General features: G+C 44.3%; 1 protein-coding gene and 1 long non-coding RNA gene across 22 annotated transcripts; one reads left to right on the top strand and one right to left on the bottom strand.

Annotated features, from left to right (window-relative positions):
- Positions 1-983: 983 nt before the first annotated feature.
- On the bottom strand, positions 984-16,431 carry LOC125747213 (CMRF35-like molecule 5). Of its 21 annotated transcripts, none has more exons than XR_007399259.1 (9): positions 15,600-16,431; positions 15,060-15,396; positions 14,823-14,930; positions 14,591-14,671; positions 13,596-13,647; positions 13,310-13,367; positions 13,121-13,231; positions 2,094-2,134; positions 984-1,731 (listed from the first exon to the last, which is right to left on the bottom strand). XR_007399259.1 is itself a non-coding variant. In XM_049022154.1 (7 exons), exons 3-7 carry the CDS (start codon positions 4,071-4,073, stop codon positions 1,573-1,575), a joined length of 450 nt encoding a protein of 149 aa, XP_048878111.1. In that variant the 5' UTR covers positions 4,074-4,141; positions 4,271-4,606; positions 5,165-5,189; the 3' UTR covers positions 984-1,572. The 21 variants fall into 21 exon arrangements, 10 of the variants coding, with proteins under 10 accessions (XP_048878111.1, XP_048878110.1, XP_048878106.1 ...); XR_007399257.1 differs by lacking the exon at positions 2,094-2,134 and adding an exon at positions 12,931-12,974; XR_007399254.1 differs by lacking the exons at positions 984-1,731; positions 2,094-2,134 and adding exons at positions 12,164-12,561; positions 12,931-12,974.
- On the top strand, positions 11,166-15,395 carry LOC125747216 (uncharacterized). Its single transcript, XR_007399265.1, has 4 exons — positions 11,166-11,293; positions 11,563-11,682; positions 11,894-14,095; positions 15,273-15,395. It is a non-coding gene; the product is annotated as an uncharacterized LOC125747216 (long non-coding RNA).
- Positions 16,432-22,847: the final 6,416 nt, after the last annotated feature.

Consider the following 22,847-nt stretch of genomic DNA (forward strand, 5'->3'; position numbering starts at 1 on the left):
CACTTGAACTTCTTCCGCAAACCAATGTCTGATGACGCTTGTCAAGCAAGTAATGAAATTATTTAAAAACAGCTTGGGCCTTTTTCAGCAAATTTACTTCGAGCCATTACTGAACTACTAAAGAAACTAAAAGAGAAGTCTAGCAAAAAGCATGAGATCAACGATTAATGAGTTTTGAATAGTCCAACAGTCATTGCTGAAATAAATGTACAACTTAAATGGTAATGGTAAATTATAAGTCTGAAAATTTACGTATTTAAAACAGTAAATTACTAAATATATCGGATGACAGATGGGGTCCCCTCTTGTTTCCATAGATACACTAGATGACAGATCTTAGTTACATCGTTGTGCCAAATGGCACTTTAGATTTAAATTATTTAGCCATGATTTCATAACTTATTAAAATAACTTAAGTACGATATTTTCAGCAATTTTTTTGAATATATGGTGCAGTTTCATGTTGGAAGTCAGTTTCTTGATTTAATTTACACCAAAGCTATTCCATTTGGTTTCCAGAATGTGCTTGTTTTTGCACAATCATCCATCCATCTTCTACTACTTGGTTCAACACACACACACATGCATACATACTTCCTTCAACAAACCAGAGGTAACACAGGCAAGTTAGCCAACCTTTGCACATATGCAGTATATATACACAAACACACACACACACTTCCTTCAATGAACCAGAAGCAGTACAGGCAATCTAGCCAACCATTTTCCTTATCAGTAACCTATTTACAATAATGCCTTCCTCTACCTGGCGTAGCTGAGAGTTGGGAGATTTACAAGGTTTTTTCCAGAGAGAAAAAAAGACTATATTTCTTTGGAAAAGCAGACGCATTAAATGCTTAGCTGTTCTTCAGTACTATACACTTCCATTTGACATTCAGTCTTTTTGATTATGTGGCTAATCTTGGCAGTTCAAAATCTACCACGAAGCTGCAACACTAACAGGCTCAAATGACAATGTCCAGGAGATGCCACCAAAGACAGCGACTAAGGAAATATACCAAACCAGTGTCCTTTAAAGAATGAAATTGGACAACATGCATCTGACACCAGCCTCCTTTACTCCAAGAATAAATGGAGAGAAGGTGACATGTTTTTACAGTCAGTGAAAGAGGCAGAGAGGACATTACAATTATCAGAATGGTCCTTAAAAACATCCAAAGGCTTTAGCATGCATAATAATACAAGTACATATTTAAGAACCATACATAATACTGTAGCTAAATCATTTTCACTGTGAGGAAATTCTAAATAAAATCCTCAGTGGAAGAATCTCTAGCGATCCCAACATACGATGCATAGCAATGTTCTTTGGCCTGCAGACAACATCTAAAATAAAGTGTTTATTCAGGGTATCAAACATCAAGTTATGAAAGATAACTGGATTGGTCAAACCAGTTTTCTGCCAGGTTTATGATTTTAGGATAGAGTGCCCTCTAGTGGTTGTGTGTACACATGCACACGCTACCCCAAGGCACACAGAGCAGACAGAATACTACACATATTCAGCAGCTCACACATGCGGCCTGAAAATGGTTAATTTGCTGCAGCCAGTCAGGAATCGGCCAGAGAGTAGAGGGGGTTTTCAGTCATTTCTAGGTGAGAACTGGCGAATAAAAGCATGTGGAAGATTTCAGGAGAATCCTTCTGGGGAAGATCAGCAGGGTCATGCAATGCAACTTCTTCATACACGTGGCCAAGGTCCGCTCCATCCTGGATGACAGAGTGGGACTGTTAGCATGGGTAGAGGGGCATTGAGCAGGAGTATCTCAGGCATTTTAAATTCAAGAATATAATTAACTCAGGATAGGATTAGCTAAGTTAAGGAATCTTAGACTGTGGGTGGGTGGCATTTACAGGTTTCTAAGAATGTGTGAGTAGGCAGGGAATGAGAAGAGAAAGAGACACACAAGTGCGGATTAGGGTTTAGAGCCTCAAACCAGCGGCTAGTCAGTCATCTGGAAATAAAGGATGGTTCCAGTGTGACACTCAATTATTCAAACATATTGAAAGGGAATTCATTTCACATTAAACCGACATATCCCCATTAATCAAATATTATAAAAATGAATTACCTCTACATTATGAACAGGGACAGAATCCAAAGGATTTGATTCTACAAATGTAAAAGTTTGTTAATACTAAAGAAAACTCCACTGGTGTCATTATTTTTTCAATAAATTTCCCCCTATGGTCAAAAGTATAAGTGTATCTCATTCTTGTGTTGAAATGACAAATGCATATTCAGTGTTAGAATATAAGAAGAACAGTTAGTACTAATTATTAAAGTATAAATAAAGTATTAAAGTAAAAAAACCACAACAAAGTGCCACTAAAGCCACATTAAGCAAATAGCTAATAGTAAGCTTATGACGTTTATGAATTCTCTTTAGAATTGATGTTGTATAAATGATCACAATTGGAAACATACCTTGTGACTTTGACATTAATCGTTTTGAAAGATAAGTCAGTAACACCAGCAGGAAGAACATCAGCAGCCCAAAGGTTGATCCAAGCAAAATTATGCCACTGCCAAGTGTGCCTGTTTAGAAAATGTCAGGTTTGGTTTAATTAGATTATGTTTTGCCCCAGCAAACCACACTAAGGATAAAAGAGACTCGCATTCTGTCATTAACACAGGGGCAGTTACTTCAGCCTCAATGCTATTTTATATCAACAGCTAAAAAGGAAGAAGGCATCTTAATGCATTGTACAGCTTAAACCACAGGAAGTGGTCACACCAGACAAGCTCAAAATGACTATAAATTAAAACAACATGGCATATGATTTAGTTGCTAGGACTTTCATTTTAAGTAAAATACTGGCATTATAGCAATTTCACTGAGGTAAATAGATGCACGTTTCACTGAAATCTCAGTGCATAAACCAGGACCCTCAGGGGCCCCACTACCTCTCAGTAACAGCGCAGTTCTGCTAGCTCAGCTAAACTCTGCCTCCAGAATCCATTTGCAAAAGACAGCACACTGCAGAGTTAGCAAACCTGCTTCAATGGTCTTCAATGATGTCCCAGTGACTTAGACTGCAAAGGTCTTGTTTAACTTATTTTTAAACGCAAATTTGCACATTATCACAAGTAATTAATTTGAAAACATTGAGGAATAAAACAACACAATTTAATCGTACAGTATGTGGGTACTGTGTATTACACATAAGGGATTCAGTCAGGGCTTTGATAAACGGACAATGAGTGAGGATAAACTTATTATCCTGTATTTAAAAGAATTAATTCAGCAAGCCTATCTTCATACTTTTGTTAGTGTTTTATTTTTCTACAGAAAAAAATGCTTAATAGTGTGAAAAAAGAAAGCATTGATTACTGACACAAATACCATACTCATGTCTGACACGTGTAGAGAGGCTTCTGCTGCCAAGTCAGGGCTGGGCGACTGCTCGTCTGGCATACCGAGCCTTTTCCCTTCAGCAAGGTAAAATTTATTGTGGAGGACCCCCCCCCCCCTCATCCCACTCAGCAAAATTTTGGGGCTGTGGGAAACCCCAAGGTTCAGGGCTAAATTGTATTCCTAGCCCAGCCCTGGGCCAAGCAATATGACTACATTGTCACTTCATTGTTTGGCAACTATCTGAACAGTTACAGTATTAAAACATTCTTGACGGAGGTAACTGGCAGTACAGGAAGAAAAAGGGTAACAAAAATGAAACACCACCAGCCCACCAAAAACCTAAACAGGCATCATTCAGGCAAGGAACACTAATGGGAGAAGTACTACAAACGAACTGGAAATGTGGTAAAGCCCCTACTCACCCATGGACAGATGGCCTGTGGAATGGTTGGCTTTCTCCACAGTAACGTTCTGTAGGTTAATCACGATGGTAGCAGTAGGATCTTAAGACACACAAAAAGGGTTTAAAGGAAGTTATAAAAACTCGGAAGGCTAGCAACCTGTTCTGTCTAAGCCAGGATATCTGAACACGCTGTTCACTTAAATCAGACAAAAGAAATCTGGCCCTAACCCACCAGGGCCACGTAGCACACCTGTGGAGAGCTGTGTGACATGGCGCTGTGTGGCCAGCATGGATCGGTCCAGCAGAGTTAACAGCCTCGTTGCTGGGTCAGTTTGGGGAACAGTAGAAGCTGGAGAAGCTGAGTTTAGACAAATACAGTAAAGCTGTTCAGCACATATGGTGCAGATAATAAGAGCTACATCATAACAGTTACATTAAATCAAGCAAATACAAATGTAAGATACCAGATGATTTAAAGATTACATACCGTTACTGACACTGACATGAACTTCTGTGTATTTGTCTTTCCACCATTTTTCTATTCCACAGTAGTAAATCCCAGCATCCTTCAGAGTCAGCTTTTTTATGGTGACCCTGAATGACCGTCCGCTAGGATTGTTGTACAGAGAAAATCTTCCTTTGGAAATGACGATGTCCGACTTCTCAGATTTAATAAGAACATCTTTTACATTTTTACAGGGACGGCGACACCAGTACTTCGCAACATATATGTAATCAGACGGATACGGACAGTCGATGTACACTTGTCCTCCTACATATCCCCGCACTTCATTGATCTTCAACGCCAGTGCAAACGGCAGCCCTCCGTTAATTAAAAGTAAAGAGAAACACACTTGGGTTTCATGTGTTAGAGGCATTTTAAATAGTCATTCGAATTTCAAATACAAATTAAACCGTAAAGATGTGACACCAGTTACAACATATCGAATTCTAGTAGATATTTTAACGTTTTAAACTAATGAGCCGTGTAAATCATTAAGGAAACAACGTATACTTATCTGGCAAGAAAATAAAAATCCGATAAAATGATTTCATCCTGAATTAACTCGATCGTAACGATAGAAGCGACGCCGCTGAAAAGTCTAAGCGAGTTCAGAGCGGATCCTTTCGTTTGATATAATTAGTACAGCGCTGACAGTACGAGGCGTCAGTTTCCGCATTGAAATGCAGCTTACGGTAGGTTAAGTTTTCACGTAGGCCTAGAAATCTAGAAGTTTTAAATGTCTACTTTGTTTTATTTTACTAATTATTTGAAACTCCATATCGGAAATACTATAATTAACCCATAATTTGAGCTACAGCAACGCTTCTATTTATTGTGAAACTTAAGGCAAGCAGTCGTAGCTGATAAAAAGGATACAAAGAATCAATTCCTTTTATTTCCTTCACATTCAAAGGTCCCACCGTACAGCGCACAATGCAGCCGGGGGCTAGTAACGGTACTAGGCAGAACGCCACACACGCGATAAATGCCAGATACAAATAAGTGCACTTCAGTTAAAAAAAACACCACTACACACGACAATATGGATCTTACACTAGAGCACACCGCCCCACGATAAGGCACACCGTCCTGTCTGTCATCCCCACATTAGAGCGGCTCGGATGTAAGGCTAGCTCAGAGAAGCACACATGAATAAATATTTAAAATCATTCCCCTACCTCTGACAAATAAGACCCCCCTCAGGGGATCTAGACCAGGGGTGTCAAACTCATTTTAGTTCACGGACCACATACAGCACAATTTGATCTCATCTGGGCCGCACCAGCAAAATAATAGCATAACAACCTGCACATAAAAACTCTATAGATTTCCGCTTGTTTTATTGTAAATAACTACAAATAAGCGAAAGTACAAGTAAGAAAATGTTTAAATTTAATTAACCATCCTTTTACAAAACAACATGAACTGCCTGAAATTTCATAAGAAAAATAAATGCAATTTAAACAACATTATGCCTCAGATCATAGTCGATCTACAAAGACACAAAACATAGTTACAGGTATCTGAAAATGGAGAATGGTAATACACTTTATGATTAAAACAACTTGTCATGCTCTAGAAGTTATTTTAAATTTACACTTTCACACCAGTGTAGTGCACTGAAACTTGCTTCAAACACACCAGGCACGCAGGTATTCCATTCAGCTCTGTGAATAAAGAGGAATTGGTCAATTTTTCTTGGAAAACTGCACTCACTGTCCATTTTTCTCTTCTTTGACAAAGACATTTTGGGTATCGAGAGTGCCACATAAGGTAATTTTGACAACAAAGGCACACATAAAATACATCAAAAGATATAGCAAAATTGGTACTTCTAGAACAACTCAGTCCCGGATATATATTACCAGTTTGCGGGTTGCTTCATCATGAACAATTTCATAGCTTTACAGTGTTGCTGCCATCTGCCGTTTAGTTCTGGGTCTCAGTGTTGTATCACAGTATAATCCCGTTATAGTGGACTCCCTTATAACGGAATATCGTCTATAACGGACGAGGTCCGCTGGTCCCGGACGAGGTACGTTACTGGCTTCAACAGCCTGAAGTCCAGAAAGACCCCGCGGCTCGCGCCATTGCTGATCGGACTAGGGATGTTGGAAGAGATCTCTCCGGGTAACGACCCACACCTAGCTGAAGAGGTACTGCAGAACCTGACCCGGTAGAGAAGCGGAGTCGCAGAGGCAATGATGAAACAAGTCACGCTGGACGGTGGATTGCCATTTGGACTGCTGGCAGAACTGCCAGAAGTGTCCCTGCCTCCCGGAAAAGCTGCCCGCAGGAAGAAACGGCGGAAAAAACGCAAACGAGAGGACAAGTCGGAAATATTCCGGGGATCCGTCTTTTTCTCCATTGTTCCCCCTGCAGCGAGTTGGGAGGAGCCCCTCCGATTCTCAACCCGAGGCCCGTCTGCCTGCTGCTTCGCCTGCACCCAAGGTTGCTGCTTCTCCAGCCTCCGTGGTTGATGCTCCAGCCCCCGTGGTTCCTGTTCCCCATCCCTGAGCAGGTCCCTAATCCCCCCTGACTCTGCTCCTGTGCCCCCAGCTCTCATGACTGCAGCCTCTGGCCCTGAGGAAGTCCCTGATTGTCAGCCCACCACTCCTCCCTCCTTAGGGGAGTTGGTGGAGGAACTCAAGTGGGACCCGTCAGGGATTTCCCTGATTGCCCCACTGAACCCCTCTGGTGGGTCACCCCAGCCACCACCCCAGTGTGGCAGATCCTGGCCAGGACCTCATCTCTTGATATCCGAAGAGGGAGAGGACACCTGCGCAGGGGTCACGTCCCTCCTGCCCTGCCACCTGGCTCACCTTCGGTCTGCCTGGCTATGGTTTGGCAGTCACCTGCGGTTCCCCTGGCTCCTGCTCTGCGATCACCTACGGGTCCCCCTGCAACTGCGTCGCCCAGCGGCTGTGGTCCCCCCTCCGACGCCTCGCCGGTCCCCAGCAGGTCCCCCTGCTCCGATTCATCTGTCGCCTGCACCTTCGCCGGCTATGGCAGTGCCTTCGCCTGCTGTGACTTCTGCACCCTTCTCGCCTCCTTTCACGTCCCCTCCGGCTCCTGCCTCGCAGACACCTGCTGCCTCTGCGGCTCCCGCCTTCTGCCTGCCAGGATTCCCTTCGGCTCCCTGCTTCCACCCATCCTTTGCTTCCTTGCCCTCTGTGTTTGCTCCTCGTCCGTTTGCTCCAGCCTTGTTCCTTTCTGGTCCCTATGTATTCTCTGGTCCTGTTTTTGTCCCTCCAGGCGACAGAGTGCACGCCTTTTGGGGGGGGGGGGGGGTTCTATCATGCCTTGCTATATTTCTTTGGAAAAGCAGATGCATTATGTGTTTAGCTGTTCTTCAGTACTATACACTTCTATTTGACATTGAGTCTTTTTGATTATGACAGGCAATCTTGGCAGTTCAAAATCTACTGTTACGACCGCCTGGCTCAACTGCAGAGCAACATTAAAGGAAACCACACGCAACCAAATAATCAATTAAAATATTTATTTAAAGAACGTAACCAAAACAAAACCAGAGGAGGAAAGTAGGGGGCCCCTTCCCCAGAAGACCCAGGTCTCTTCATAATGCTCCCAATTAAGGCTTCACACAACATACCTGCGCCTGATCGCCTACTAAAAAAACAGGGACAAGACCACAGGTAGGAAGTGGGTGGGGCCGACAGACCGGCAGGGTCGTCACACCCTCCCCCTTAAAACAGAGACCCACAAGTGGGACAAAATCAACATTACACATGAAATCAAACTTGAGCCTACTACAAAATCCAAAAAAAAAAAAACTAGAAAAATATCCAGGCCATACATCACCCCCACACCTCCCCGGCCACCTTCCCAATGTCCTGAACTCCAGCAATCCCGGCACCTGGAAAGCAATCTAAGAAGGACAGAACCTGGGAGACAAACAGGAGAGTGAGACGAGAGGCAAACCTACACTTCAACAGGCGGGGTGCTGGGGTGGAGGTGTCCGCCATTACATTGTCTACACCACAGATGTGACGTATAACCAAAGCATATGGCTGCAAAAATAAAGCCCACCGCATCAGGCGCTGGTTTGGGCTCTGCAGAGAATGTAAAAAGGTAAGAGGGTTATGATCTGAATGCACCACCACCGGATGCAAACCCCCACCAACATAGACATCAAAATGCTGCAGAGCCCAAACCAACGCCAGTGCCTCCTTTTCAATGGTGGAATACCTAAACTGGTGTTTATTAAATTTTCATGAAAAATAACTGACCGGCTTGTCCACACCCTGGTCATCCTCCTGCAAAAGCACAGCCCCTGCTCCAACATGGCTTGCATCCACCTGTAGCTGGAAAGGCTCAGCAACATCTTCACCTGATCAAAAGCTTGTTGACAAGCAGGAGACCAGGTGAATTTAGCATTCTCCTTCAACAGGTCAGTTAGAGGAGCCACAAATCCCCTGTAATAACCTACCATTCCTAAAAAACGTCTCAACTCTTTTTTGGTGCTAGGAGGAGGAAAAGCATCAATGGACAGCACTGTCGCACGCACAGACCTCACCTGCCCCTGTCCCACCACCTTCCCCAGATAGACTACTGTAGCCTGTGCAAACTCGCACTTAGCCAAATCAGCTTGGCCTCCAATAGTCGAGTAAACAAAGCCTGTATCCTACTTACAGTGGGGCAAAAAAGTATTTGGTCAGCCACCGATTGTGCAAGTTCTCCCACTGAAAATGATGGCAGAGGTCAGTAATTTTCATCATAGGTACACTTCAACTGTGAGAGACAGAATGTGAAAAAATAATCCATGAATTCACATGGTAGGATTTTTAAAGAATTTATTTGTAAATTAGGGAGGAAAATAAGTATTTGGTCAATAACAAAAATTCAACTCAATACTTTGTAACATAACCTTTGTTGGCAATAACAGAGGTCAAACGATTACTATAGGTCTTTACCAGGTTTGCACACACAGTAGCTGGTATTTTGGCCCATTCCTCCATGCAGATCTTCTCGAGAGCAGTGATGTTTTGGGGCTGTCGCCGAGCAACACGGACTTTCAACTCCCTCCACAGATTTTCTATGGGGTTGAGGTCTGGAGACTGGCTAGGCCACTCCAGGACTTTCAAATGCTTCTTACGGAGCCACTCCTTTGTTGCCCGGGCAGTGTGTTTGGGATCATTGTCATGTTGGAAGACCCAGCCACGTTTCATCTTCAAAGCTCTCACTGATGGAAGGAGGTTTTGGCTCAAGATCTCACGATACATGGCCCCATTCATTCTTTCCTTAACACGGATCAGTCGTCCTGTCCCCTTAGCAGAAAAACAGCCCCAAAGCATGATGTTTCCCCCCCCATGCTTCACAGTAGGTATGGTGTTCTTGGGATGCAACTCAGTATTCTTCTTCCTCCAAACACGACGAGTTGAGTTTAGACCAAAAAGTTCTACTTTGGTTTCATCTGACCACATGACATTCTCCCAATCCTCTGCTGTATCATCCATGTGCTCTCTGGCAAACTTCAGACGGGCCTGGACATGCACTGGCTTCAGCAGCGGAACACGTCTGGCACTGCAGGATTTGATTCCCTGCCGTTGTAGTGTGTTACTGATGGTGACCTTTGTTACTTTGGTCCCAGCTCTCTGCAGGTCATTCACCAGGTCCCCCCGTGTGGTTCTGGGATTTTTGCTCACCGTTCTCATGATCATTTTGACCCCACGGGATGAGATCTTGCGTGGAGCCCCAGATCGAGGGAGATTATCAGTGGTCTTGTATGTCTTCCATTTTCTGATAATTGCTCCCACAGTTGATTTTTTCACACCAAGCTGCTTGCCTATTGTAGATTCACTCTTCCCAGTCTGGTGCAGGTCTACAATTCTTTTCCTGGTGTCCTTCGAAAGCTCTTTGGTCTTGGCCATAGTGGAGTTTGGAGTCTGACTGTTTGAGGCTGTGGACAGGTGTCTTTTATACAGATAATGAGTTTGAACAGGTGCCATTAAGACAGGTAACGAGTGGAGGACAGAAAAGCTTCTTAAAGAAGACGTTACAGGTCTGTGAGAGCCAGAGATTTTCCTTGTTTGAATTGACCAAATACTTATTTTCCACCCTAATTTACAAATAAATTCTTTAAAAATCCTACCATGTGAATTCATGGATTTTTTTTTCACATTCTGTCTCTCACAGTTGAAGTGTACCTATGATGAAAATTACTGACCTCTGCCATCATTTTCAGTGGGAGAACTTGCACAATCGGTGGCTGACCAAATACTTTTTTGCCCCACTGTATATGTTGTTCCCAGGTATCAGCTACTACAATACAATCATCCAAATAGACAGCACATCCATTCAGACCTGAAATAACCTGATTCATGAGTCTCTGGAATGTAGACATGTCCTAAGCCCAAAGCTCATAACCATGTAGGAATACAGGCCAGAGGGTGTCAGAAAAGCTGATCTCCTGAGCCCTACATGTTAAAGGAACCTGATAATACCCCTTCAGGAGGTCAAATTTACTGACATAGTGAGCTGACCCAACCAGATCTATACAGTCATCTATTCTGGGAAGTGGAAAAGAGTCGGGTTTAGTCACCATGTTCAGCTTGCAATAATCGGTACAGAATCGATAAGTACCGTCTGGTTTTCCAACAAGCAAACATGGGGACGCCCACACTCAAAAAAATGAAACATGGCATTTCTTGGTCCAAAGAATGTAATTATGTTTAAATTAATTAAATTTCGTTTGTCTATTAAAATTAAAAGAGTTGTGTTGACAGAATTAAAAGATGTAATTCTTCAAATTTACACAGCTCAGTTAATTAAAATGAATGAAACAGAGTTGTGTTGCTTCTGCAGTACCGCATATTGGTCAGTAGGTGGAGTAAAATCTGCACATGCGCAGTTGGAAAGCACCACAAGAAGGAACGAAGCACAACGGTCACTCGTCAGCTAATTTAAATCGGCGCAGTTTTATGAGAATCAGAGACGGAGAATTACACTGCAAAACAACGCGTTTTCCTCTATGTAAACAGACAGGTGACATTTTCACGTTTATGCATTTATATTGATGCTGTGACAATATTTGAATCATTACTCACGTGTAATACCTTGTGTATAGTATTGTCACAAAATTGGCATATGACTCGTGTCTTTCACATTATAGTTAGACACATTTTTTTATGCATTTACGTGAAATTTTATACTTGTTGAACTTTTACATCACCCAAAATAAAGTTGTAAATGACATTAAATTGCTAGTAAGGAATGGTTTCTCCATTTTAACCGATTGTTTTGTTCTTGTACAGCAGTTTATCAAGGGGCTGATGGACAGAACGTTTGCTCTACGGAGGCACGAGGTGGTAGAAGATTCACCTTTCATTGCTGAATTCAAGAACAGATGGCCAGCACTCTTTACTGAGCAAGAGGTATTTGTCTTTAATGTCATGTCAGCTTGCTTGGATGTTATAATTCTAAACTATGATTTGAAGTACTTTAGATGTAATTCAGGTTTGTTCATTTATCGTAAATGTGTGTTATCTGTGAGTGCTGGTAAAGGAAGTGTATGATTATGTTCTGTCAAATTTACGAAGCACCCCGATTTGTCTCTCTCTCTGTTTTGTTTGGAAATTGTACCAGGTATCTGCGGAATTCAGCAGGATTACAATTCCTTTGGTGTCCAAATTCATGGGTCAGCTTGATCGTTTCTCCACCCAGCTCCTCAAAAGTTTCAAAAAGAAAGGAGGAGCCGCCGCACAGAAGATCTCAGACATCCTGTCAGTTACGATACATAGCAATGTTCTTTGGCCTGTGGTGGACTAGGCCTCCTCAAATGTGACCTGGATTAGCTTGTTGGCAGCTATATTTTCTAAATCTGGCATTGGAATAAGAAACACAAAGACTGCAGACAACATCTAAAATAGTGTTTATTCAGGGTATCAAACATCAAGTTATGAAAGATAACTGGATTGGTCAAACCAGTTTTCTGCCAGGTTTATGATTTTAGGATAGAGTGCCCTCTAGTGGTTGTGTGTACACATGCACACGCTACCCCAAGGCACACAGAGCAGACAGAAGACAGACAGAATACTACACATATTCAGCAGCTCACACATGCGGCCTGAAAATGGTTAATTTGCTGCAGCCAGTCTGGAATCGGCCAGAGAGTAGAGAGAGTTTGTTATTTCTAGGTGAGAACTGGCGAATAAAAGCATGTTGTAGATTTCAGTAGAATCCTTCTGGGGAAGATCAGCCAGGTTGTACAATACAAATGTCAAATCATACAAATGGCCAAGGTCCGCTCCATCCTGGATGATAGAGTGTGACTGTTAGCGTGGGAAGAGGGGCATTGAACAGGAGTATCTCAGGCATTTTAAATTCAAGAATATGATTAACAAAGGATAGGAGTAGCCAAGTTAAGGAATCTTAGACTGTGGGTGGGTGGCATTTACAGGTTACTAAGAATGTGTGAGTAGGCAGGGTATGAGAAGAGACAAGTGTGGATTAGGGTTTAGAGCCTCAAACCAGCTCAGGATGTTAACCAGTGGCTAGTTAGTCATCTGGAAATAAAGGATGGTTCCAGTGTGACACTCAATTATTCAAACATATTGAAAGGGAATTCATTTCACATTAAACCGACATATCCCCAAAAATCAAATATTATAAAAAAGATTTACCTCTACATTATGAACAGGGACAGCTAAATCCAAAGGATTTGATTCTACAAATAAATAAAGTATTAAAGTAAAAAAACCACAACAAAGTGCCACTAAAGCCACATTAAGCAAATAGCTAATAGTAAGCTATTAAGTGTATGAATTCTATTTAGAATTGATGTTGTATAAATGATCACAATTGGAAACATACCTTGTGACTTTGACATTAATCGTTTTGAAAGATAAGTCAGTAACACCAGCAGGAAGAACATCAGCAGCCCAAAGGTTGATCCAAGCTAAATTCTGCCACTGCCAAGTGTGCCTGTTTAGAAAATGTCAGGTTTGGTTTAATTAGATTATGTTTTGCCCCAGCAAACCATACTAAGGATAAGAGACTCACATTCTGTCATTAACACAGGGGCAGTTACTTCAGCCTCAATGCTATTTTATATCAACAGCTAGAAAGGAAGAAGGCATATTAATGCATTGTACAGCTTAAACCACAGGAAGTGGTCACACCAGACAAGCTCAAAATGACTATAAATTAAAACATGGCATATGATTTAGTTGCTAGGACTTTCATTTTAAGTAAAATACTGGCATTATAGCAATTTCACTGAGGTAAATAGATGCATGTTTCACTGAAATCTCAGTGCATAAACCAGGAACCTCAGGGGCCCCACTACCTCTCAGTAACAGTGCAGTTCTTCTAGCTCAGCTAAACTCTGCCTCCGGAACCTGTTTGCAAAAGACAGCCCACTGCAGAGTTAGCAAACCTGCTTCAATGATGTCCCAGTGACTTAGACAGCAAAGGTCTTGTTTAACTTATTTTTAAATGCAAATTTGCACATTATCACAAGTAATTAATTTGAAAACCTTGAGGAATAAATACACAATTTAAATCGTACAGTATGTGGGTACTGTGTATTACACATAAGGGATTCAGTCAGGGCTTTGATAAACAATGAGTGAGGATAAACTTATTATCCTGTATTTAAAAGAATTAATTCAGCAAGCCTATCTTGATACTGTCACGATCGCAGGCTGACGACGCAGCGATCGTGCGGGTCGCCCGACAGGAACAGGCAGACAAGGCGAATTCAAGGCAAACCCGGGGTTTATTTGGGAGATCCGGGACAGGGAACATAGGACGGCTACTGACATCAATGACGGACCCCGCTAACAGGTAAGACCAGGACTTAAAACCAGACAAGACTAATCAAAGTAATCAGATACAGCAAGGTACAATCAGGGAAATACACGTGGGAAGGCAGGGGGCGTGGCACACACGAGGAGCGGACGAGCCGGGCATGACAGATACTGTTAGTGTTTTATTTTTATATGGAAAAAATGCAGCATTGATTATTGACACAAATACCATACTCATGTCTGACACCTGTAGAGAGGATTCTGGCGCCAGAAATTTTGGGGCTGTGAGAAACCCCAAGGTTCAGGGCTAAGTTGTATTCCTAGCCCAGCCCTGGTTGTTTGGCAACTATCTGAACAGTTACAGTATTAAAACATTCTTGACGGAAGTAACTGGCAGTACAGGAAGAAAAAGGGTAACAAAAATGAAACACCACCAGCCCACCAAAAACCTAAACAGGCATCATTCAGGCAAGGAACACTAATGGGAGAAGTACTACAAACGAACTGGAAATGTGGTAAAGACCCTACTCACCCATGGACAGATGGCCTGTGGAATGGTTGGCTTTCTCCACAGTACTGTTCTGTAGGTTAATCACGATGGTAGCAGTAGGATCTTAAGACACACAAAAAGGGTTTAAAGGAAGTTATAAAAAACTCGGAAGGCTAGCAACCTGTTCTGTCTAAGCCAGGATATCTGAACACGCTGTTCACTTAAATCAGACAAAAGAAATCTGGCCCTAACCCACCAGGGCCACGTAGCACACCTGTGGAGAGCTGTGTGACATGGCGCTGTGTGGCCAGCATGGATCGGTCCAGCAGAGTTAACAGCCTCGTTGTTGGGTCAGTTTGGGGAACAGTAGAAGCTGGAGAAGCTGAGTTTAGACAAATACAGTAAAGCTGTTCAGCACATATGGTGCAGATAATAAGAGCTACATCATAACAGTTACATTAAATCAAGCAAATACAAATGTAAGATACCAGATGATTTAAAGATTACATACCGTTACTGACACTGACATGAACTTCTGTGTATTTGTCTTTCCACCATTTTTCTATTCCACAGTAGTAAATCCCAGCATCCTTCAGAGTCAGCTTTTTTATGGTGACCCTGAATGACCGTCCGCTAGGATTGTTGTACAGAGAAAAATCTTCCTTTGGAAATGACGATGTCCGACTTCTCAGATTTAATAAGAACATCTTTTACATTTTCACAGGGACGGCGACACCAGTACTTCGCAACATATATGTAATCAGACGGATACGGACAGTCGATGTCCACTTCTCCTCCTACATATCCCCGCACTTCATTGATCTTCAACGCCAGTACAAACGGCAGCCCTCCGTTAATTAAAAGTAAAGAGAAACACACTTGGGTTTCATGTGTTAGAAACATCTTAAATAGTCATTCGAATTTCAAATACAAATTAAACCGTAAAGATGTGACACCAGTTACAACATATCGAATTCTACTAGATATTTTAATCTAGTAATATTTTAATTTAATGAGCCGTGTAAATCATTAACGAAGCATGTATACTTACCTGGTAAGAAAATAAAAATCCGATAAGATGATTTCATCCTGAATTCATTCAGTTATAACGATAGAGGCGACGCCGCCGGAAAGTCTAAGCGAGTTCAGAGCGGATCCTTGATATAATTAGTACAGCGCTAGCGGTACGAACCGCCAGTTGTCGCATTGAAATGCAGCTTACGGTTGGTTATTAAGTTTTTACGTAGGCCTAGAAGTTTAAGTCTTAAATATCTACTTTGTTTTACTTTATTATCTGAATCCCCGAGAAAAAAAGGATACTATGGGAAATATAGTATAATAATTTTGTAACTTAAGGCAAGTCATTACAGCCGATAAGCGGATAAAACGAATCAATTCCTTTTACTTCCTTTACATTCAAAGATTCCACCGTACAGCGCACAATCGAGCTGGGGGGTAGTAACGGCATTGGGCAGAACGCCACACACGCGATAAATTCCAAATACAAATAAGTGCACTTCAGTTTAAAGAAACACCACTACATACGACAATAGAATCTTACACGATAAATAAGGGACACCCCCCCCAGTCTGTCACCCCCCACATTAGAGCGGCACAGACATAAGGCTACCTCAGACACTAATATTTAAAATGATCCCCCTACCTCTGACAAATAAAACCCTTCTCAGGGGATCTAGATCATTAGGGGAGATCCCAATAAGGTAAAATATCACTAAATAGCTTATTACTTCTGGGAGTTTTAACATTTCCCCCATTTTCAAGGAGGTGCAGGTTACACTAAAAAGGATCTGAACTTCAACGCCAACTACCCCCAAACAAGCTAGCTTCATCTCCAGAAGTCTTACTGCCCCCGATAAACCACAAAGCTGCACTTCCTCGTTTCACCATCTCCCCTGCTTTTAAATACCCCCTTCTGATCCCCACAGGTGAAAATCACATGCAAGCATTCAATAATTTATATCTCTTAATTGACAATTAAGCAGCAATTAATGAATTGTCCCAAAACATATCACAATAGTATTCAAGGGCGGACATTTAATTAAATCAGAAACAAAAAGATATATAATGTATCTTTAGTAACAATGGCCCTTCCTAAGACACAATTAAACAAAGTGACATCATCCACCATCATCACTGATTTTTGTTACTGTCTGTCATTGTGAGGCAGGGCTGGTCCACTCTATAGGCGACATAGGCAATTGCCTAGGGAGCCACTTCAGTAGGAGGCACAAAACAGCGAGTGCGAGGCCCAATCCCGAAACCAGTCTCTATACACTCCTCCTCATCACTCAGCTTTCATTAGAACATTCCTGAGACCTGTCGCCATCTTGAAGTGTGTCTCAAAGCGATGAAGGGTCTGGCTGCAGGAGGGGCCTGAGAGTGTGCATCCTCTGTCAGGCTCCCTCCACTCTCAAGCCCCTATGTCATTTCCACTAAAACGACAGAATCAATCTTCCCAAACCCCAATACGTAATTTCCATTTAACGTCTCAAACCTGATCAATAGCATTGTACATATGAGTGTAAATACATATAGTGCTACTGTATGTGTTATTATTGTGAGACATCAGACTATAGCTAATATGTACTTTTAATAATTATTTTCTTGTGCCATATTTATGCCATGAAATATTGTACTTTAATAATAGTCAGCATTTAAATGTAAAGTCATAATCTAATAAAATATTTAGAATAATTTGTGTGTTATTGGTTATTAACAAAACTTTTTTGTTTTATTCAAGATATGTGTGAAGTAATAACATCATTTTAATAACATTATGATATTGAACTCTACTGCTGGAATACTGAAACTAATTATAAACTCTCCACCTGATTGGCGTAATACCCGAAACACATGTAACTCAGTTGCACAAACTTATATTTATATTTATTTTTACTCGTCTTGTTATTCTTTATCTTTAGGTTAAAATTTGCGTTTATATATATATATATATATATATATATATATATATATATATATATATATATATATATATATATATATATATATATATTATTTATATGTAGATTTTAAGTGCTTTTTCTTGTACTGTGTAAAGCTGGAGGCACGTCGTCTAATCTCTCTATTTGTATATACAGTAGCTGAGATGACAATAAAGTTTACCTTGACTTTGGCTGACTTTATTATGTGACCGAGCACTAGTATTAGGACTTTTTAAGGTAAACACGAGTTGCCTCTAGTAAGGAGAGTTCGACACATGCCTATTTCGATGTGATGATTAATTTTTAAACTGTTAAGCCATACATACCACGACAAGATGGATTCTATAGCGGCAGTCAGTAAGTCTTAATCTATCGCGACAGACAATTTTGTCGTTCGAACGGAAATGACGTAGGGGCTTGAGAGCGGATGGGGCCTGACAGAGGACACGCGCTCTCGGCCCGAACGGAAATGACGTAGGGGCTTGAGAGCAGATGGGGCCTGAAAGACTAATGATCTCCCGCCTCATTGCTCTCTCTGGAGCCCGACTCTGTGACCAATTCTGGACCCCCAGAGCACCTCTCTCAGTCCTGACTCATGTTTGGGTAGGTGCTCCCATTGTGCCAGACCTCATGTTCTCCTGGTTCCACTACAGTCTGAAACCTCAAAAGCAAGAGGGGAGTGGACCTGGACAGCTCTCTCTGTCGCAGAGGGGAGAGCATGGTCACAAGTGCAGTCCTGTAAGCTTGGACCGTCACCTGTCTGGTTTGTCCCTTTGTCCTGTCCACCTTCAGTTGCTGGGTGGGCCCAAACTGCGGATTCCTTGGTCCCCAAGTCCTTGGCTACTCTCCCTGCTCTCCCATACCTTGAATCTGCTCAAATGATGAGGACCCCAGCCACCAGCACTCCCCATTCGTCACCTGGGTTCCCATGGCTCTGGGGGAGACCCTGGAGTCCTCCGTGCCCTCCTGCCCTGGCTGGCTCCATTGCCCGATGCCCTTTTGTGCCCTGGTACCTGTCCTTGTTCCCAACCCTTCTTCAAGTGGGTCTGCCCTGGTTCCCTGTCTGTGTGAAACCCTGTCTGGGTCCTATGTCCTGGTCCCTTGTCTTCACCCTCTTACCGTTGTTGCAGTCACTGTTTTGGGGGGTATGTACCGTTTGTCAGTCCCATTGTCTCTGTTCCTTGTCTGGGTTCCTTAGTATCTGTCCTGTCCAATGTCCTGTCATCCTGATCTTCCTCTTCGTGGCCCAGGTCCATCCTGTGTCCCGCCTGTCTGTCCTGATTCATCCGATTTTGATGTCCATGTCCATCCTATTTAGTTTCCCCCACAGCTTCACTTATCTATTTTCATCTTGCTTCCATGATTCTGTATGTTCTGTCAGTTTTTGTGTCTGATTCTCCTAGTCCCATGGTTCCCTGGTTTTCTGTGTTCAGTCCTGTCATGGCAGTACCACCCGTGCACAGCTCGAGGGGGAGGTACTGTCATGTTTCCTCCCGATTGGGCTAGCAAAGGTCAATGCTAGCCCTCGGTAACCCTCCTAAAGGCTGGTTCATACTTCTCTGCACACATGTAAAACTTTCGCATCCGCACTGGATATACAAAAACTGAAATGTCCATACTTCTCCGGTAAAGCTGTCCACTTTGCACATGTGTACAACGTGTCGTAGAGGAAACACATTGTGTGCATGCGCACGTTGCTTACTTGCTACATCATTCCAATATGGATATTGAGGAGGAAGAGTTTGCACATGTGCAGTGTGTCCTGAGCTTCATATGCACTGTCCATGCAGACACAAATCTGAAGTGCAGTGGGTGTTCGTCCATGGAGGAGCACGACGACACAAATCACATCCTATAAGTCCATGCGGTCATATCCACGTGTACGTGTGCAGAGAAGTATGAAGCAGTCTAAATTCTCCACAGTTGTGTCCCATTGTTGGTGTTCCCCTGATTGCTCTCCTGATTGTTCTCCTCCTCAATGTGATTCTAAAGCCCCTGTGACTCAACTACTAGAATTTTGTGCTAGTATTGTGCAGGTAGGGGTTTGAATCTGAAAGCACATTGAAATTATGAAGTTTTTTGCGGCAGGCTGTGGCTCAGTTGGCCAAGCCTCTGTGGCTGTGATTAAATGGCCACTGATTCCAGCCCAGCCTCAGCACATCTGCAAGTCCTTGAGCAAAGCCGTTAACCCTGCAGCTCCCTGGATGTTATTATAACATTGTTGCTTATCAAATTCTGTCAGAATTGGTCTCATCCTGTCTGTTTCCCCTTTTGACCAGCAGGTGTTGCTGGCCATCCTGTTGTTTTCTTTGTGATTAGTGCCTTTCATTATCCTGAGTGTTTCCCGTGTTCCCTGGGCCGCCTTGTGGCTGTGTGGGCTGAGCATGCAGCTTGGTATCCATGCTTCCCTGCAATCACCTACATTGGACAGTTTAGTTAGTAGTTGCCCCATGTTTAGTTTGCTCTTCCATCCATCCATCCATCATCTACCGCTGAATCCGGGGTCGGGTCGCGGGGGCAGCAGTCTCAGCAGGGAGACCCAGTGTTGGGGAAAGCGCCCGGCGTTTCCACCCCAACTCCACCTTTTATTGAGACAACACACTTTATAGTTTTTACTTGCAAGGGTACCCACACTCTCTGCAATGCAAACTACAGCAGAATGTGTTACAAAGGGTGGTTCCCCTTGGCTCCTTTATTTATAGTCAGTGGGAGGCGCAAGAGTCACGCAGAATAGGGAGGTGAGAACAAGAAAAGTTTTTTACCTAAGTGTACAGCTGTTGAGCACATACTCAGGGTACGTGCAGCTAAATACTATTATTAATATAATCTAGAGTATGAGGTTAGAAGAAGACAAAATAATGTATATACATATTTACACTCATAGCTAATCATACAGGAATGATAACAAAATGATTAATAACAGTTTCTTCAACCTAACACCCAGACTTCCCTCTCCCCGGCCACTTTATCCAGCTCCTCTGGGGGGACCATGAGGCGTTCCTAGGCCAGCCGAGAGACATAGTCTCTCCAGCGTGTCCTGGGTCTTCCCCGGGGCCTCCTCCCAGTGGGACATGCCCGGAACACCTCACCAGGGAGGCATCCAGGAGGCATCCTAATCAGATGCCCGAGCCACCTCATCTGGCTCCTCTCGATGCGGAGGAGCAGCGGCTCTACTCTGAGTCCCTCCCGAATGACTGAGCTCCTCACCCTATCTCTAAGGGAGAGCCCAGCCACCCTGCGGAGGAAACTAATTTCGGCCGCTTGTACCCGCGATCTCGTTCTTTCGGTCACTACCCATAGCTCATGACCATAGGTGAGGGTAAGAACGTAGATCGACTGGTAAATCGAGAGCTTCGCCTTTTGGCTCAGCTCTCTCTTCACCATGACCGATCACCATGACCCGCATCACTGCTGACGCCGCACCGATCCGCCTGTCGATCTCCCGCTCCATTGTTCCCCAAGACCCCGAGATACTTAAACTCCTCCACTTGGGGAAGGACCCCATCCCCAACCCGGAGAGAGCATTCTACCCTTTTCCGGCTGAGAACCATGGTCTCGGATTTGGAGGTGCTGATCCTCATCCCAGCCACTTCACACTCGGCTGCGAACCGTCCCAATGAGAGTCGAAGATCACGGTCCGATGAGGCCAACAGAACCACATCATCTGCAAAAAGCAGAGACCGAATCCTGAGGCCACCAAACCGGACACCCTCAACGCCCTGGCTGCGCCTAGAAATTCTGTCCATAAAAACTATGAACAGAATCGGTGACAAAGGGCAGGCCTGACGGAGTCCAACCCTCACTGGAAACGAGTCCGACTTATGCGGACCAGGCTCTGGCACCGGTCATACAGGGACCGAACCGCCCTTAAAAGGAAGCCCGGTACCCCATACTCCTGGAGCACCCCCCACAGGACTCCCCGAGGGACACGGTCGAATGCCTTCTCCAAGTCCACAATACACATGTAGACTGGTCGGGCAAACTCCCATGAGCCCTCCAAAACCCTGCTGAGAGTATAGAGCTGGTCCACTGTTTCACAGCCAGGGCGAAAACCACACTGCTACTCCTGAATCCGAGGTTCAACAATCCGGCGGACCCTCCTCTCCAGGACCCCCGAATAGACCTTACCAGGGAGGCTGAGGAGTGTGATCCCCCTATAGTTGGAGCACACCCTCCGGTCCCCCTTCTTAAAGAGGGGGACCACCACCCTGGTCTGCCAGTTCAGAGGCACTGCCCCCGATGTCCACGCGATGCCGCAGATGCGTGTCAACCAGGACAGCCCCGCAACATCCAGAGCCCTGAGGAACTCCGGACGGATCTTATCCACCCCCGGGGCCCGGCCACCGAGGAGCTTTTTAACCACCTCAGCGACCTCCGCCCCAGAGATAGGCGAGTCCACCCCCAAGTCCCCACACCCTGCTTCCATTACGGAAGGCGTGTCGGTGGGATTGAGAAGGTCTTCGAAGAATTCCCTCCACCGACCCAGAACGTCCCGAGTTGAGGTCAGTAGCGCACCATCCCCACCATAAACAGTGTTGATGTTGCACTGCTTCCCTGCCCTGAGCTGCCGGATGGTGGACCAGAACCTCCTCGAAGCCGTCCGGAAGTCGTTTTCCATGGTCTCGCCAAACTCCTCCCACACCCGAGTTTTTGCCTCAGCGACCGCCAAAGCCGCATCCCGCTTGGCCTGCCGGTAGCCGTCAGCTGCGTCTGGAGTCCCACAGGCCAAAAAGGCCTGGTAGGACTCCTTCTTCAGCTTGACGGCATCCCTCACCACTGGTGTCCACCAGCGGGTTCGAGGATTGCCGCCGCGACAGGCACCGACCACCTTACGGCCGCAGCTCTGGTCAGCCGCCTCCACAATGGAGGCGCGGAACATGGCCCATTCGGACTCAATGTCCCCCGCCTCCCCCTGGATATGGGAGAAGTTCTGCTGGAGGTAGGAGTTGAAACTCCTCCTGACAGGGGGTTCCGCCAGACATTCCCAGCAGACCCTCACTATACGCTTGGGCCTGCCAGGCCTGGCCGGCTTCCTCCCCCATCAGCGGAGCCAACCCACCACCAGGTAGTGATCAGTTGACAGCTCCGCCCCTCTCTTCACCCGAGTGTCCAAGACATGCGGCCGCAAGTCCGACGACACGACTACAAAGTCGATCATTGAACTGCGGCCTAGGGTGTCCTGGTGCCAAGTGCACATGTGGACACCCTTATGTTTGAACATGGTGTTCATTATGGACAATCCATGACGAGCACAGAAGTCCAACAACAAAGCACCGCCCGGGTTCAGGTCGGGGGGGCCGTTCCTCCCAATCACGCCCCTCCAGGTCTCATTGTCA

The sequence above is a fragment of the Brienomyrus brachyistius genome, chromosome 8 (assembly GCF_023856365.1).
Source record: "Brienomyrus brachyistius isolate T26 chromosome 8, BBRACH_0.4, whole genome shotgun sequence".
Classification (NCBI taxonomy): domain Eukaryota; kingdom Metazoa; phylum Chordata; class Actinopteri; order Osteoglossiformes; family Mormyridae; genus Brienomyrus; species Brienomyrus brachyistius.

Excerpts from the sequence above, each read along its gene's own strand:
- LOC125747213 (XM_049022144.1), bottom strand. The coding sequence starts at position 4,661 with ATGCCTCTAACACATGAAACCCAAGTGTGTTTCTCTTTACTTTTAATT. Across the intron at positions 2,135-2,449 it reads ATTAATGTCAAAGTCACAAG|AATCAAATCCTTTGGATTCT; the intron begins GTATGTTTCCAA and ends TTACATTTGTAG. Across the intron at positions 1,732-2,093 it reads TCCCTGTTCATAATGTAGAG|GATGGAGCGGACCTTGGCCA; the intron begins GTAATTCATTTT and ends TCTGTCATCCAG.